At 35.9% G+C, this 16,479-nt stretch overlaps 2 protein-coding genes across 2 annotated transcripts; one reads left to right on the forward strand and one right to left on the reverse strand.

Moving 5' to 3' along the window:
* The first annotated feature begins 236 nt into the window (after positions 1-236).
* Positions 237-1,606, forward strand: LOC112328833 (uncharacterized). Its single transcript, XM_024609837.2, has 2 exons — positions 237-884; positions 1,016-1,606. The coding sequence occupies exons 1-2, from the start codon at positions 237-239 to the stop codon at positions 1,604-1,606; spliced, it is 1,239 nt and encodes a 412-aa protein (XP_024465605.2).
* An 11,022-nt stretch (positions 1,607-12,628) lies between these two features.
* On the reverse strand, positions 12,629-16,273 carry LOC7472984 (beta-glucosidase 12). Its single transcript, XM_024602393.2, has 15 exons — positions 16,108-16,273; positions 15,955-16,024; positions 15,617-15,675; positions 15,448-15,523; positions 15,238-15,315; positions 14,943-15,030; positions 14,591-14,849; positions 14,365-14,480; positions 14,037-14,254; positions 13,901-13,932; positions 13,695-13,797; positions 13,501-13,603; positions 13,186-13,383; positions 13,015-13,103; positions 12,629-12,929 (listed from the first exon to the last, which is right to left on the reverse strand). Exons 1-14 carry the CDS (start codon positions 16,183-16,185, stop codon positions 13,040-13,042), a joined length of 1,542 nt encoding a protein of 513 aa, XP_024458161.2. The 5' UTR covers positions 16,186-16,273; the 3' UTR covers positions 12,629-12,929; positions 13,015-13,039.
* Between the last annotated feature and the right edge of the window lie 206 nt (positions 16,274-16,479).

Consider the following 16,479-nt stretch of genomic DNA (forward strand, 5'->3'; position numbering starts at 1 on the left):
GTAACAAGCCCTACCTCTCAAGTCGAATTGCAAGGTGGTAGGTTTTGTTGTCAGAGTATGACATAGTATACATGATAAGGAAAGCTGTGAAGGGGAGCGTGATTGCTGACCATCTAGCTGATAACGCTGTGGAAGATTACGAGCTATTGGATTTTGATTTTCCAGATGAAAATTTATTATCAATAGAGGATGAAGAAGAGAAGACAGATTGGTGGACTATGTTTTTTGACGGAGCAATGAATGTATATGGTAACGGGGCCGGTGTAGTGATAGTCTCTCCTGATCAGAAGCAATATCCAGTTTTAGTTAAATTGCACTTTGAATGCACCAACAATACAGTTGAATATGAAGCTTGTATACTCGGCTTAGAAGCTGCACTAGAGATGAAAATTAGAAAGGTGGATGTATATTGTGACTCAATGTTGATTATCTGTCAGGTGAAAGGAGAATGGCAAACCAAGGAAGAAAAGTTGAAGCCTTACCAGGAATACTTGTCCACACTATCAGACGACTTTGAAGAGATAAAGTTCACCCACCTGGGAAGAGAAGGGAACCATTTTGCGGATGCTTTGGCTATATTAGCTGCTATGGCTACCATTGATCTCGGGCATAAGGTACAGCCAGTACACATTGACATCAGAAATAACCCAGTTTATTGTTGCTCAATTGAAGGAGAGATAGATAGGAAGCCTTGGTATTACGATATCAAGAACTTTGTGAAAAATCAGGAATATCCAGAGGGAGCTTCGAAGATGGATAAGAAAACCCTAAGGAGATTGGCCATGGGTTTTTATCTAGACAGAGAGATTATGTACAAAAGATCATTTGATGGAACCTTATTGAGGTGTTTGAATGCAATAGATGCTAAAAAGGCTTTGCGAGAGGTCCATGAAGGGATTTGCTCAACCCATGCTAGTGGACATATGATGACAAGAAAATACAAATTGCCGGTTATTTCTGGATGACATTAGAGAAAGACTGCATCGACTATGTCAGAACATGTCACAAGTGTCAGGTGCATAGTGATAAGGTCAATGCACCTCCGACCCCTTTGTTTAATCTGGCATCTCCATGGTCATTTGCAATGTGGGGAATTGATGTGATCGGGCCTGTTAACCTAAAAGCCAACAATGGGCATAGATTCATCCTTGTAGCTATTGATTATTTCACGAAATGGGCAGAAGCCTGTTCATACGCCCATGTGACTCAGAAAGTGGTGAAGAGTTTTATAAAGAAAGACTTGATTTGTTGTTATGGTTCGCCGAAAAAGATAGTGATCGGTAATGCACAGAATTTCAATGGTAAAATGATAGTGGAGCTCTATACCAAATGGAAGATCAAGCATTCAAATTTCTCACCATACATGCCAAAGATGAATGGTGCCATGGAAGCAGCCAACAAGAATATCAAAAACATTATTCAGAAAATGATAGTCACTTACAAAGATTGGCATGAGATGTTGCCATTTGCTCTCCATGCATATCGCACTACAATAAGAACCTCGACAGGAACTATGCCATATTCTTTGGTATATGGAATGGAGGCGGTGATGTCGTTGGAAGTAGAAATCCCTTCGTTAAGGGTGTTGATGGATTCAGAGTTATAAGAGGCTGAATGGGCCAAAGTGAGATATGAACAGTTAAACCTGATCGGTGAAAAGAGGATAGCCACAATCTGCCATCATCAACTTTACCAAAAAAGAATGGCCAAGACATATGACAAGAAGGTTAGACCTCGTGTGTTCCAAGAAGGAGATCTAGTGCTGAAGAAACTATTGTCTCTACCAGGATAAGATCACAGCAAGTGGGCTCTAAATTATGAAGGTTCTTATATAGTAAAGAAGGCTTTGTCAGGAGGAGCTCAGAAATATGTAGAATGGATGGAGAAGATCTAGCCAAACCTGTGAATTCCGACTCTGTAAAGAGATATTATGTCTAAATGTGTTCGGTTTTCTCCTGAAATCAATAAAGTAAAGTTTGGCCATGATTTCTTTGTGTAAAGAACCCTTTCATTGCATTGATCTCGCGACACTTATTTTGTTTATCTTGAAAGAACTGATTTTGTGCATGATTACAAGAAATGCATCATAAAGCGCTCAAAGATGAAATTTAAGCATTTCCCGGTAAAGAGGTGACCAAACCAAAATAAACCCCAAAGCATAACTCTAAGATAAAACCTTGTCTCTGATAGAATTTTTTTGAATTTGCATGGATAAATGGTTAGGTAATCATCTCTGTAATCACACATATTTTTGTCATCCATTCACTTTCTAAAAATTTCATCCTTTGTGCTCCCCATTTGAGTTAGATCGCGTTTCTTTTTATGACAACTCGGACTAGGATCACACCCCACACTGGGGGTAAACAAGAGATATTTGGAAGACACTGATAGAATCAATAGGAAAGGGGAAGGTTAAGAAAAAGTCCAACGTGGTGAAATGGCTAAAAAAAACAGAGACATAGACTAGGGGGTAGAAAATATCGATGCCAGTCTTTTCCTTATCATCCAGACAAAGCAGTGAAGATGGATGCTAGAATTGATCATGTAACATTTAGGCTTTCATTATCATCCAGACAAAGTAGTGAAGATGGATGCTAGAATTGATCATGTAATATTTAGGCTTTCATTATCATCCAGAGAAAGACAATAAGAGAAAGATGATCAATTGGTTATTTTAGTATGACCTATGTTAAGAGAATTCTGATCGTTAAGGTTAACAAGGTTATATGTATGTTCCCTACAAAGACAATAAGAGAGAGATGATCAATGAATAGTTGATCCTAGGTCTTTGAAACCCTCAAACACCTTTTGAGATTGTAAAATTCCTTTCTTTCATAGCCCATAAATATAGCCTACATTACAAGCCTTTTAGAAGTCCTTTCTAATCAAGCGCATGTAACTTGGTTTGATAAACGTTGGTCTCATGATCCACAGGACCTCATAAAGGAATGGTAATCTGCTGTTGTCCGTGCAAGAAAAATGCAAGTATGAGACAACCTTTTTTTTTATATATATATCCTTTTCAAGTATATACTTGAAATCTTTTGAAAAGATTAAACAGAAGGTCACCTTTGTACAAAGGGTCTAACCCGAAGATAACTGCATTCTAAAACCCGAGAAAACCTTTGATGGGAGTTGTTTAAATGAGTCTTTAGTGCATATGTTGAAAGTTCTAGTAGTCATGAACAATTTCAAGTTTTTGTTAAAGATTTCTTTTGGAAAACCTGTCCTTTTCTTTTTATACTGAGACAAAAAACCCAAAAGCCCTTCATTTTGAGAAAGACAAATACAAGTATTGGCAAGAGCATGATAAACAAGGGTAATGAAGAATCAAAAGGGGGGCACCGAGTGAAAATGTGGAGACTTCTTCCTTGAAATATGATGGGCAAGAAGGACAGTGCGACAAACACAAGCCAACATCTAACTGCAAACACACGAAATAAGCTCATACTAGGGGAAGGGTTTTACGAGAGCTCGAGGACCTATGTTTCAAGTCAGGTAAGGGTGCATGCATTATCATTCCACTTTAGAGTATTGCATACATAGTTTTGTGTTTGACTTGCTTGAGGAAATATCTGAATTGAAGTCCAGCGAGTTTGTGGACAAAGAAGGAATCATTGAAGGCGGAGTAACAAAGAGATTAGTTTTGACCAAGGAAGGGAAAAAGAAAGGAGGAATCTTGTTTGCAAGAATAGTCTTTATTGAACCGTGGTATTACAAACCACTTTGGATTTTGGTTCCGGTTAAAGGGGATTGGCGAAAGGAATCTCAGTTTAGCCCAACCACAAAGGATTTCGGTTCCGATTAAAGGGGATTGGCAGAAGGAATCTCAATTTAACCAAACCACACATAACCTTTTACCTTTGATAAAAGGAATCGCCAAATGGGTTTTCTGGTCGACTAAGCTCGAGAAGACCAGTTTCGAAAGATTAGTTTTGTTTATCTTTACAAAACTTACTACGCAGAGTCTTTTCTTCGTAAGTATTGTAAAGAGGGGGCATCTGTTGTAACCTATTTTTGGGTCCCCGCACAAAAAGGAAGAAAATACAAATAAATCAAAAACATATATTTGAAAGAAAATAAAAAAAATAATTGCAGTGAAAAGAGGATGCCAGAACGCTCAGAAAATGGCTAAAAATTGGTTAAGGAGGTTTAAAAATACAAAGATTGAAATTTGACGATATATCGTTGACCGATGAGAGCCCTGTTGATGAAGAAAATTTGATTTGAGGAAGAAAAGTCCAAAATCAGATGTTTATGGAGTCAATTAAATTTTATTGAAAGTTTAATTGGATTTATGAAGGGTTTGATTGCAAAAAAAATTGATTTTTAAGTCAATTTAGGCTTTAATTGGAAGAAATTAAAGTTTTGGGGTCAAATTATAAGTTTTGAGAGTTAATTTGGTCAAATCAGGGGCTTAATTGCATAAATATTGAAGTTTGATGGCCAATTAGGGACCTGATTAAAGAAATCTGAAACCAAGGACCAAACTGGAAAAGGCGCGTAAATAGAGGGGCTGTAATTGACGGAATCAGGGGCCAAATTGAAGAAATTAAAAGTTTATTGATCAATTAAGAGTCAAATTGCATAAATCAGAGACCAAGGACTAAAGTGAAATAAATACGATGATCAGGGGTGTAAAACTATATAGTAGAGTATACCCTCAGGTATTAAAGATACAAAGTGTAAAATAAATACGATGTTAAAATTTGAACTTTAAAACGTCTAGGATTTTAGCCCAATAAGGGAGATCTGCCTTAGACCTTAGAAAATACCAATAAATAGAAACTTCACCTGGAAAAACAATCAAACAAAAATGCAACATACCTTGTGTAGGGTGCACTAGGAGTGATGCGTCTTCTCCTTGCACAACCAATCCTTTACCCAGACTCTCGCAGACCATTGATTTCCTAGTAACCATAATATTAGCTGGCGACTCCTGAACTTTAATCATAATTTTATGATTAAACTCAATACCATTTCCTTTCACAGCAACAGCACCTCTTTAGGAGGCATACATTTTTTAGAGTACACCAGCCTGACGTCTTGCTCGCGACACTTGGCAATCGTGGTTACAATGTATACGATGTTTGTCATAATTAATCTAATTTTTTATTTTTTAAAAAATAAAAATAAATAAATGAATGAATTGAGAATTAGGTTAAGACAATACAAATTGAAAATTTGAGGACTAATAAGGATGGAATTATAAATTTGGGAGTCAATTTGGTTAAAAATTGGAAGAATTGATATGTTTGGGCAATTAATTAAACTTTGATTTATTTAATTAATGCATTCAAGGGCTTAATTGAAGAAATATCAAAGTTTGAGACTGATTTGGATCGAAATTGCAAGGAATTAAAATCCAAGAACCAAAGTGAATAGGTGGTGATACTCTAGGGGGGTTTAATTGATTTTTTCCCTGGGAAATTTTGAAAGAATTAAAAGTTGAAGAGTTGATTAAGGAATGAATTGATTAAATAAGAAACCAATGACTGTTTTGCAAATGACGTTGAAATCTAGGGGTCCAATTACAATTGATCCAGGGAAAAATGAAAAAAAAAGATATTTTCCATGAATAAGGGCCCAATTGCTAAATTTCAAAACTGCAAGGGGCAAATTGAAAATAGCTACTTCAATTGAGAAAACGGCCCCGTTTTGAAAACACTATTCATTATCTTCATTCCACGGATTCAGCAGCAAAAAAACGGTTCTCGGCCAGCTGCCCCCCCTGCCACTACGATGCATCTTCGAATGTCGTTACCATTACTGCTGCAATAACAGTCCTGCAAGGTCGCTTCGTTATCTGGAGGCGCGACCACATGGCATTCGCTGGTTTTATAAAAGCCAGAGAAAGGCCACAAGCACAGGGGGGGTGAACAAACAGCAGAGAGAAACAAAAGGTGAGACCGTTGTATTCCTGCAGCACGCCCTCGACTTCGTCTTCAGTAGCAGCTCCAGAGCTCCATCTTCAGCAGCAACTGCACCATAAACAGAGCATTCCAGGAGAAGATCACAGTAGAAACAAAGACGAAAGACAAAGAAGAAGAAGCACAGGAGACCGAGAACAAAAACACGAAGAACGAAAACAGAGAGAGAAAGACATACATTATAGAGAAAGAGAGACAGACACAAAAACGAAGAAAAACAAAGACATAAAGACAAAGAAGAAGAAGCACAAGACAGAACCCATGAGACCGAGAACGAAAAGATGAAGAAAGAAAGAATGAAAACAGAGAGAGAAAGACATACATTACAGAGAAAGAGAGACAGACACAGAAACGAAGAAAAACTAAGACAAAAAGAAAGACAAGGGAAGACGAAGAGGAAAATAAGAAGAAGCAGAAGAGAGAGTGTCCGTTCGACCAGCACCTCACGTCTTCATCGCCATCGTCTTCGTCTCCAACAGTTACCAGGTAAGTTTCATATATTCCCTGCTTACAATTTTTTTTAGTTTAACATGGTTATCCGGGCCAGCTTGCACGCACCTCGACTAATCCCACGGGCCCTGAAGTTAACGACCATGTAAGCCTCTAGTGGCCATCATATGAACAACTACAGGGCTCGAACCTGAGACCATAGAGGGAGCAAACCTCTTGGTCACAAGCTCTTACCACTAGGCCACCACCTAGATGGTTACCTGCTTACAATTTTAATTCACCAGTACTGTGCATAAACACTGTGCATTTGAATTATAATTGCCTCATTCCAATAGCAAGCGTGCGTGAACATTTCACGCCCGCCTGCTAAACAGTAGCCAGTCGGGTTATTGGTTTGGGCCAATGACTAGGCTCGGTCCAGGCCGATCCCAACCCTCCATAAAGAAGAGAAAACATAAAACAGTTGAGACTGGGTTGGGCCTGGGCCTCAGGCCCTCTTTTGTTTTGATAGTTAGCCAAATAGACTTTTTTGAATATCAGGAAATTCTAAAACAATTTGTGGATCATTTTGAATTTATTTGTGGTCCCTCACACTGTTTTTGTATATATAATTTCATTATATATTTGATTTGTGGATTTTTATTGTGAAATGCGAATTTGATATACGATACATACTTACATTTTTTTCCTAAAAAAAAATATGTATGCTTTGTTGTCAATTAATTTTACTAATTTATTCATTGGCACCAGAGTCAGGAATATCATACTTTCTTTGGTTCTGTAATATTTACCAACGACAGAGTTTGAAATATCCATAATCGAATATTCACTGGTGTTAGGGTCATGAATATTACAAGCATATCATCAAAAATAAAATACAACAAACCCTTAGCAATTTAAGACAAAACCAGCAATGCAACCTACCATCTAAAATCCTTGTATTTTTAGCCCAATAAGGTAGAGACTCTCTTACGAAGGGGGATCTGCCCTAGACCTTAGAGAAGACCAACAAATAGAAAGTTAACCTAGAAAAACAATCAAACAACAATGCAGCCTACACTAGGGGTGGTGCATCTTTCCCTTGCACAACCAGTCCCTTACCCAGACTCTCGCAAACCATAGGTTTTCAAGTAATCATAATATAATTTATATGATGTTAATAAGAAAAATGAAAGAGGATCAGTACGAATGTAAGGTTGAGATGACCTTGATTAGCTATCTGGGTTTGGGTAGTTAATGGTATCCGTGGGGTTCCATTAGTGCCAGCATTTTTTTAATTGATTAGTTGATCTCGGGTGATTTGGTGACTAATGAAGTTAGTAAAGATTACTAACATCAGCATAGTTACTCCCGGTTAAGTGAGAAAGATAAATAGATTAACTATTCTAGGTCAATAATAGTTAATAATATCTGTCATAACCCATTTTTTGGTTACTTCCCAAATTCATTTATCTTTTTTCCAAAAAAAAAGAAAAGAAAAAGCACGGAACGGTGCTGTTTTGAACGGCACTGTGCATCTTCTTCTTCCCCTGCACGTGCAGAGGCAAGGAAGAAGAAGATTTTTCCCTCTCATTTTCCCTCTCTCTCTCCCTCCCCACTTTCCCAAATACTGACAAAACCTGACACAACCAATACCCACCATACCCTGCCAACATGATGAAGAAAAGAGAGTGAAGCCATGCCCTGGGGTAGGGTGGCTCCCTCTCACATGCCCTTATAAATAATAGAAGTTGGGGACAGTTTGGAGAGGGGGAAGATGGGCGGAAAAGTTTTTAGAAAACCAGGGGGAGAAAAGAACAAAAAAAATAGAGGGATAAGGGAGAAGATTACAGGGGAAGAAAAAAAAGGACAGAAGTTGGGGACAGTTTGGAGAGGGGGAAGATGACGGGAAATTTTTTAGAGAACCAGGGGGAGAAAAGAATAAAAAAACAGTGGGATAAGGGAGAAGATTACAGAGGAAGAAGGAAGAAACAGGAAGAAAAAAAAAGGCACCACCACCTACTTTCCTCATCACCGCCACTAGAACGAGATGGTAAACCAAATATGGATAAGAATTGATTAACTATTTCGGGGTAGGAATAGTAATGATATCGATCAGTATTGATATCAACACTTGAATGGAATTGATTACTCTAACCCAGTATTAGGAGACTAATGATACCAATAAGATTTATTAGTATCGGCAATTACCTTTTGAAAAATGGAAGAGAAAGTATTGATTAGTTATTCCCAAAGAATGAGATAAGATAATGATACCAACAGAGGAATATTTTGGTATCAAATGAGAATGGATTCATAAGGAGATGGTATTCGAAACTATTGAGTTGTATTGGGATTTCCAAGATAAAATTATTCTCGGCAAATGGGTTGGAAAGTAATTTGGATATTGATAATAGATGGAAAATGTATGTTGTAAAAGAGGTCTATGCTTAATTTTATGTATCAAAAGAAATGCCATGGAAATTATTGCTTGTCGTTGTTATTATTTCTTACTACCTTTTTATATTTATATGTACATGTTAATTTTTGTTTTCAAGTCCATGGGGTCATGTCATGAGTGATTTTAGTTTAGTTACCTTTTGTTTTTGGCCATGTAATTATTTGAAAATTAAGAGACTTATCTCCTAAAACTTGAAATGTAATATTAACCCGTAAATTTGGATGTATGACTTTAATCTAATGTTTGTAATTCTAAGTATCTATTTAACCATGCATGTTTTTAGTTGACATCGAATCATTCACTTGAATTACATTATATGATGTTATTATGCAAAATATAGTTTATATGATATTATGTAACAATCTAATTATGCATTGTTATTTTATGAACTTGAATTGTATGATGTTATTGAATAAGATGTTTTGTGTTGATGATGATGAGTTGGATTGAGATCCAGGATGATTGGATCAAATTGTGAAATGAAATTGGAAGTGTAATATGATTTTTTTGATAACTTGGAACCTACCGGTATAGGGGAGACTCCGCTGAAATTTTGGTACAAATTTTAGTGGAACCTATATAAAAAAAAATTACACTAAGAATTTTCAACGTATCGTGAAAAAGGATGTAGAAAATCAGGGATGTAACACTTGAGCTCACCCGAGTCAACCCGCCAAATCCACAAGTCAACTTATGAGATAGTGTAACCTGATAAAAAGAATAATGAAGAAAATCATGAAACCCAATTTTTTTAAAAAAAAACCATCGTTAGCTTATAAAACTCGTGACACGGGCCACTTGACCAAAAGCACCAAATATGAAAAAACCACGAAACTCAATTCTCAACAAATCAAATATTGAAGGGTGAAGTTAAAAAAAAAAGTTAGCCACACAAAAGGATCCAAAACAATAAAGAGTAATTAAAAGCCAAAAAAAGGTGTGGGCCCATCTAGGTTAACCGGCGAAACCCGTGAGCTAGGTCATGAGATCAGGATAATCCGATAGGAAGAAACACAAAGAAAACCACGAAGCCTATTTCATAAAAAATATCAATGTCGAGTCAACCCGTGACTCGGTCCATTTGATCATAAGTATTATGGAAAGAGATTCTTTATATATGTAAATATTATTGCATTGTGCACAACGCTAAAGGTATAAATACAAAAGGATGGTTGCTCTCATGGTTCAGCAACCATTACAATTCATATGAAATCAATCTCTCAATTAACTTAACTAGAAGCACCAAACCTGAAAAACCACGAAGCCCAATTTTCAAAAAATAAAATGTAAAAGGATAAAATTGAAAAACAATTATACAAAATGATCCAAAAGAAAAATAACAATTAAAATAATGAGGATCAAATTTGAAAAAAAAAAGGATGGATAATTTTGGATTGAAGGGTTAAATTGAGAAGAAAAATAAAATTCACAAAATAATTAAAAGAAGAAACCAATGAAATAATGAGTAATAAATTTTTAAAAAAATATATCTAAGGATGAAAATAAAAACAATTAAAAGAATACAGAAGGGCAAGAAAAAACTTAAGAAACAAAAAAAACCATGACCAAGATTGAAGAAAAAAAAAATTTAGATTGAAGGATAAAATTGAAAAAAAATCGAAAATCAAAAAAAAAAAACTAAGAAAGAAAATTATATATAAAAAGAACATTAACTGTCACTGAAATAACAACAACTAAGATACTACCCTGAAATCTTAAATGGCTAGTGCGACTTTTAGTGGAGAAAAGAGAAAAAAAAAATTGTCAGGGATAATCTATCAAGAAACAACCAACACGTGCAATACCTTGACAACAAAGCCGCCACAGGGAATCCAATGAGACGGAGAAATGAGGTTCTGAACCGGCAAATTCGGCCACTTTAGTACTATAACCGCCGAAAATTGCCTACACCCCCTCCCCTTGAATTTAAGGATTATTTCAAAGAGACCCTACATTTTGCATCCTCATGAATTAATTATGTTCCATAGGTATTATTTATTTACTTTTCACTTGGTCTTGATAAATTTCAGTTTGACAATGCATTCCTCGAAATCTAGGGAAAAAAGAAATTGCACAATAAAGCCTCGTCGTCGCTGATGACGTCACGCCGAACACCCCGCGACAGGATGGCGACTCCACTAGGGAAAGCCTTGTCTGGTCAGACTGAGAAAAGGAATAATATTGAATTATTAGAAAAGAGATGGGTTAGTTAAAATAAAATAAAATTGAATAGTATTGAATTATTAAAAAAGAAAATTGAGAGAAAGATTTTTCGCATGGTATTTTAAATGCGGACTAAGAAAAGGCATCTGGTTAAACGAAAAGGATACCCAAACTTAACATAAGTGTGTTTTAGTAAATATGGATAGATTTCCTATATAAATAGCAAAATTATGTAGAAAATACCTAGGATGGCCGAATGAAAGAAAAGAGAGGGAGAGAGAGTACCTTGAGAGTAGAACTCAAATGGCCATATCTATGTATTTCATCATTTGATCGGGCTGGATTTTGGACAGATTATGATCCTCACCACCCTCTAACATATGATCATTGGGATCGAAAGGCTATGGTTTTGTGTGAGAGATATAGCCCTCGTACAGTTCAAGAAAACATTGTCTACAGGCCAGTCATGGTCACTGGCGGTTTACTCTTTCATCAACCGTTGGATCCTGCTCAGTTTTGGATATGTTGGTCATATTGAGGAGATCGGGATTAAAGACTCCAACGAGAAGTTATTCATTGATGAACAATTTATTATCAATTTTCAAGTCAGTTTGGTTTTGTTTCGATCTAGAACGATCGATCCGTTAACATGCTTTTCTTTTTTAGTATGTGTCGCATGACATAATGGTGGTTACCATCACCGGTTGGATTTGATTAGTTCTGATTGAGTTAGGAGAAACTTTAACCTTTTTGAAACTTTTGTTTAAATTAAGTTAGCAAGAATGAAAAAAATAGAAAGTGTGGTGGTTTGATTCGTGTCACCCGACTTTCAGCTGAGATTAGGGTACCCAAATGATAACATTTAAGATTGGGTTCTTTACAAAGATTGTAGGTATGGATGTTATATTTCAAACAAAATTGACCTCGCGTAATTTGTAGTTATATAACTCCAGATATGAACTGAAAATGGAAGAAGAGCCAAACTGTCTCCTACTGGACAGATTGTGTTGAGTACTATAACGAATAATTTCAAGGGTGTTAAAGGGAAAAATTGGGCTTTCTATCCTTCAGTAGCATTGTATAACCGTGTCTTACCTTTCCAAGGAGTCAAGCCATAGTTAAAACCGAAGTCTATAACTTTACTTACGAATAAAATGGTAAACAGTGTTCTCGAAAGAAAATTGATCTAGGAAGTGTAATGTGATAGTTGAAGGAAAATAATCGGAAAATGAAATTAAAACATGGCGATGAATTCATGTGAATGAGATTGCAATAGTATGAGAATGCACATTATGATAAAATTATAAGAGGGTACTGATTGTATCTCTTGATTCTCAAACAGAAGAGATGTCTGGAGCAGGGTCATCAGTAGTTAAAGGGACTCTGTCGATTGGGGAAACAGATAGGTGCATTGTACCTTGTCTTTTCAATTTGTGTAAACTTATTGATAAATTTAATAATTTATTGTTTTATTGCTTTGATAAATATTGGAATGAATATGAGTACCTTACATATATTGATGTGTATCAACTAGTTATGATATAATTGGAATAGATACGAGTACCTTACGTACATTCCAAGAATTCTAGTGAAAAGGATTATGCATGAATTGAAGTATCCTTCAAAATATTAGTGGAATAAGAAATTGCGAAGAGCAAGTTATTATTTAATATCGAATTTGATTGATAACCAATCAATACATATAAAAAATAAAAAAATACAAATAAATATTATTATTACAACAAGAACAGCATCGATCCTAGACGAAAATGTGAGAATTAATTCGAAGACAAAGATCCACTGATGTCCATAAACTAGAAGGACGCAAACATGGAATAGAATTTATCAGACGTGGAAACCTAACTTGCTGCAACAAAGTTTGGCTTCAGCGTTTGGTGCTATTCTGATGTGGTTTCAAGTAGGTCTTGATCATACGAAAAGGACTCCTGCATTGTTAATAAATTAGTTTGTTGAGCATGAAAAATGAATACAATAAAATTAGTAGTTATGGAAGATGACATACAATAATACCTTATTATATATTTCATGCCATTGTTTATTCAATTCTCGACTTCTTACGGCTACGAGCTGATCCCTCCTCCATTCGAGATTTTGATTTTCTGTTATTGCAATCATTTGTGTTATGAGAAATGTTGAGAGGTTTTTTTGATAATAATAAGAGGAGATGAAAAGAGGCCTTACATGTTGTCGTTGAGTTGAGTACTTTCGTCCTTCTTCAGAAATTGCTTAAACCACTTCACAGAATTTTTGGCATATCGTTTCAAGTTGTTTTCGTAGTCAATGTAGAAGAGACCAAACCTTGAACTATAACCGGAACCCCATTCAAAATCATCCAAGAATGACCAAGCAAAAAACCCCTTGACATCGACACCATGGTCACTGCAAAAGTCAAGTTTTTAGAGCAGATCAGACTGAGAAAGAAATTCCTTTTAAAATAAAAACTAGGACTGTTTGAAAAAGGAAGCGAGAACATGAATTTGGAAAGAAGAAACTCACTTGATAGATCTCAGAACATTGTGGAAAATGTCTTTATAATATTGCTCTCTTATGGCATCATTGAGGGCTTCCTCTAATGACGAGGAATTCACGTCATCAACTCCTAATTAAAAAAAAAACCAACAAATCAGTAAATCAGAGCTTCTTGACAACTATAACCATAAACACACGAGGGTTGTTAACTCTGTTCTTACCATTTTCAGTGATATATATTGTTGGATTTTCATACGCGTCCTTTATGTAATTCAAGAGATGACGAATACCTTCGGGATAAATATAAAGCCAACTTGAACCCGCCTGCGAATTTGATTTATATATCTCAATACCAAGGGGAAAAACAGAAATATGCTACATATCAATTACTAATTTGTTGAAACGAAGAATGAAGAATCACATTCACCTGTGGGCCTATTGGGATTCCATTTCTCTCCCCTGTAAAATAATATATATCAACATAAGTGAGAAAGTACTGTAGAGTATTCTTCTTACTCTGAGAGTTTTTTATCATTTAATTAACAAGTAAATAAATATTTCACCTAGCCAGTTAACACGAGCATCTTCCATAAACCCAATATTTTTATAGTTAACATCCTCAACATTCTGAGCATAGTATGTAGTGTAGTAATTGACCCCAATAAAGTCATAAGATCCTCTCAGCATCTTGGATTCCTCCTCACTGAATCTAGGCAATCTTCCTCCAACGTAGTCGTGCATATTCTGTGGATAGTCACCTTTAGTTAGAGGATCCATGTACCTGCCAAAAACATAGAATTTAAGATCCTGGTTTCTTCTCCATAGAATTTAAGAATCCAAATTAATGTTTCAAATTATTAGATTATCCAAATCAGCTAGCAAAATGCTTACCATCCAAGCATAAAATCAAGGCTTCGTTCAGTTGCCACCCGATCACTTTCACTAGTTGAGTAAGGTTCAAACCAATGAGAAACGAGGGTTATCCCAATTTTACCTCCTTGACACGTCTGACGAGATTTTGTCAATGATAAAATTAGCACAGTCACACAGAAAACTTTGGTGAAAAATGTTATGAAACGAACCACAAATTATAGCTTTAGCTTTAGCTTCTGCAAACCTGATACTTTTCCTTGTATACTTTCACAGCCGTTGCATGAGCAAGCAATAGATGATGGGTTACAATGTAAACCTCGGTGGCGCCAGAGATTTTGGGTTGGCCTGGATAATTCTCCAAAGTTGAAATTCTGCCGGGTGCCAATGTGCCCGTGTCATAACCATTGACGCTAAACATAAAAGGCTCATTTAAAGTGATCCAGTGCTTCACTCGGTCTCCAAATCTTTGAAAGCAAAGCTCCACGAAGTCTCGGAAATCGATTCTATATGAGTTTTGAAATTATTAGATTCAAGCATGGAGGATTTAAATTAAAGTGAGATGTTTATATAATATGAATACAAAAACGATTACTTACAAAATATTAGGGCTCAAGAAACCACCATATTTGTCCTCGATTGCTTGTGGAGTGTCCCAATGAAAGAGAGTTACATAAGGCTGTATACCTGTACATTTCAAAGCAAAAATAATATGAGAAAACTAAAGTGCATGTGAAACGTTTTGTATGAGAGTTTGGAAAATGCTTTTCAAATTTTCGAAATTCAAGCAAAGTAAGATTGCCCCTGCATTTACCATGGCCACTTCAAGATTCTTATTTAGTCGGTAACATTATTATGAAACACAGTCATCGAGGAAAAGGAAAGGGTTATAACCATTTTTTATGAGCTCATCGATGAGATTGTTGTAAAACTGGATCCCTTCTTCGTTTATTCCAGCACTTAGTCTGCCATCTGATGAATTCAATTCGATTATTGAAAAATCAAAGTAAGGAAAAATGTGGGACTTCGAAATTCGAGACGCGTCCCATCCTCGTGAATTAAAAAGGAATGAGATGTAGGGTAAAAACAAAAGAAAACACTTACGTGGTAATACCCTAGACCAAGAAATAGAGAATCTGAAAGTATCCATTCCCATTCCCCTCATTCTTTGCACATCTTCCTATAACATTTTGTGTGTAAAATATATCAACAAGTGTAATGGTGATCAGATCCACAAAAGGCAACTAAGAGAAAAATAAGATGAACATCGTACCTTATAGCGATTATAGAAATCAACTGCCACCTTTGCATTGCTGTGGTCACTTATCCTCTCTGCAAATTTTCATAATTTGGGCTTAAATTCCTTTGAATTTATATTATTTGATAAAAATCATATTTACATCTTTAATTTGCACGCACTTTCTCCCCCTAACCCCAAAAGTCACCTTCTTTCTTTCCTTTTTCTCTCTTCTTTTGGATTTAATAGACAAAATACACTATGGTTTTAGGCAGGCCATCAACATGCTGGCAGGTGACTCCTTGAGAGATTTATATTCGTTGTTTTAGTTAGGAAAGCATTGTAACGAACTCCTGCATTGAATAAAGAGATACCTGGATGCTCCTCGATGAAGGTGTCCCATATATTCGGCCCTTTACCTCTCCTGTTTGTTTCACCTTCAAACTGCATATAATTTAAACGTTATCAGAGAACAAACAATTGAGGCGTTTCTCTCTTCGACCAGAGTACTTGAAGCAATGTTGTACCTGGTAAGCTGATGAAGAAGATCCAAAAACGAAACCATCTGGGAAAGAATTACGACTCAACTTGGCAATACTTCCCATGATATACACTAAGTTTTACCAACTTTGCTGACCAAAGGGATCAAAATAACAGAATAAAGAAAGTATTGTGAGATAACAATGACAAATAAATAAAGGAACATCGAACATGCCAGAGCCTATTTATAGGCATCATCTGAAAAGGTTATTCTCCACAATCAAGCACCAAACTTATTATTTCAAATGACCGATCTAAGAAAATTCAATTTAGAACTTCTAATTGTGTAAGGATATTTTTCATTTGAGGAATTTGCGGTGTTGAGAGAAACACCAAACTTAAGATTCCGTGCTCTAATT

This window comes from Populus trichocarpa, chromosome 1 (genome assembly GCF_000002775.5).
Source record: "Populus trichocarpa isolate Nisqually-1 chromosome 1, P.trichocarpa_v4.1, whole genome shotgun sequence".
Classification (NCBI taxonomy): domain Eukaryota; kingdom Viridiplantae; phylum Streptophyta; class Magnoliopsida; order Malpighiales; family Salicaceae; genus Populus; species Populus trichocarpa.

Bases quoted from the DNA above. Each gene is read 5' to 3' on its own strand.
- LOC112328833 (XM_024609837.2), top strand. From the start codon at position 237: ATGAATGTATATGGTAACGGGGCCGGTGTAGTGATAGTCTCTCCTGAT. The intron at 885-1,015 runs GTCCATGAAGGG...CACAAGTGTCAG, and splicing joins CTAAAAAGGCTTTGCGAGAG to GTGCATAGTGATAAGGTCAA.
- LOC7472984 (XM_024602393.2), bottom strand. From the start codon at position 16,185: ATGGGAAGTATTGCCAAGTTGAGTCGTAATTCTTTCCCAGATGGTTTC. The intron at 15,031-15,237 runs GTTATAACCCTT...TGAAATGTACAG, and splicing joins CGATGAGCTCATAAAAAATG to GTATACAGCCTTATGTAACT. The intron at 14,481-14,590 runs GTTTGCAGAAGC...AAATCTCGTCAG, and splicing joins TATACAAGGAAAAGTATCAG to ACGTGTCAAGGAGGTAAAAT.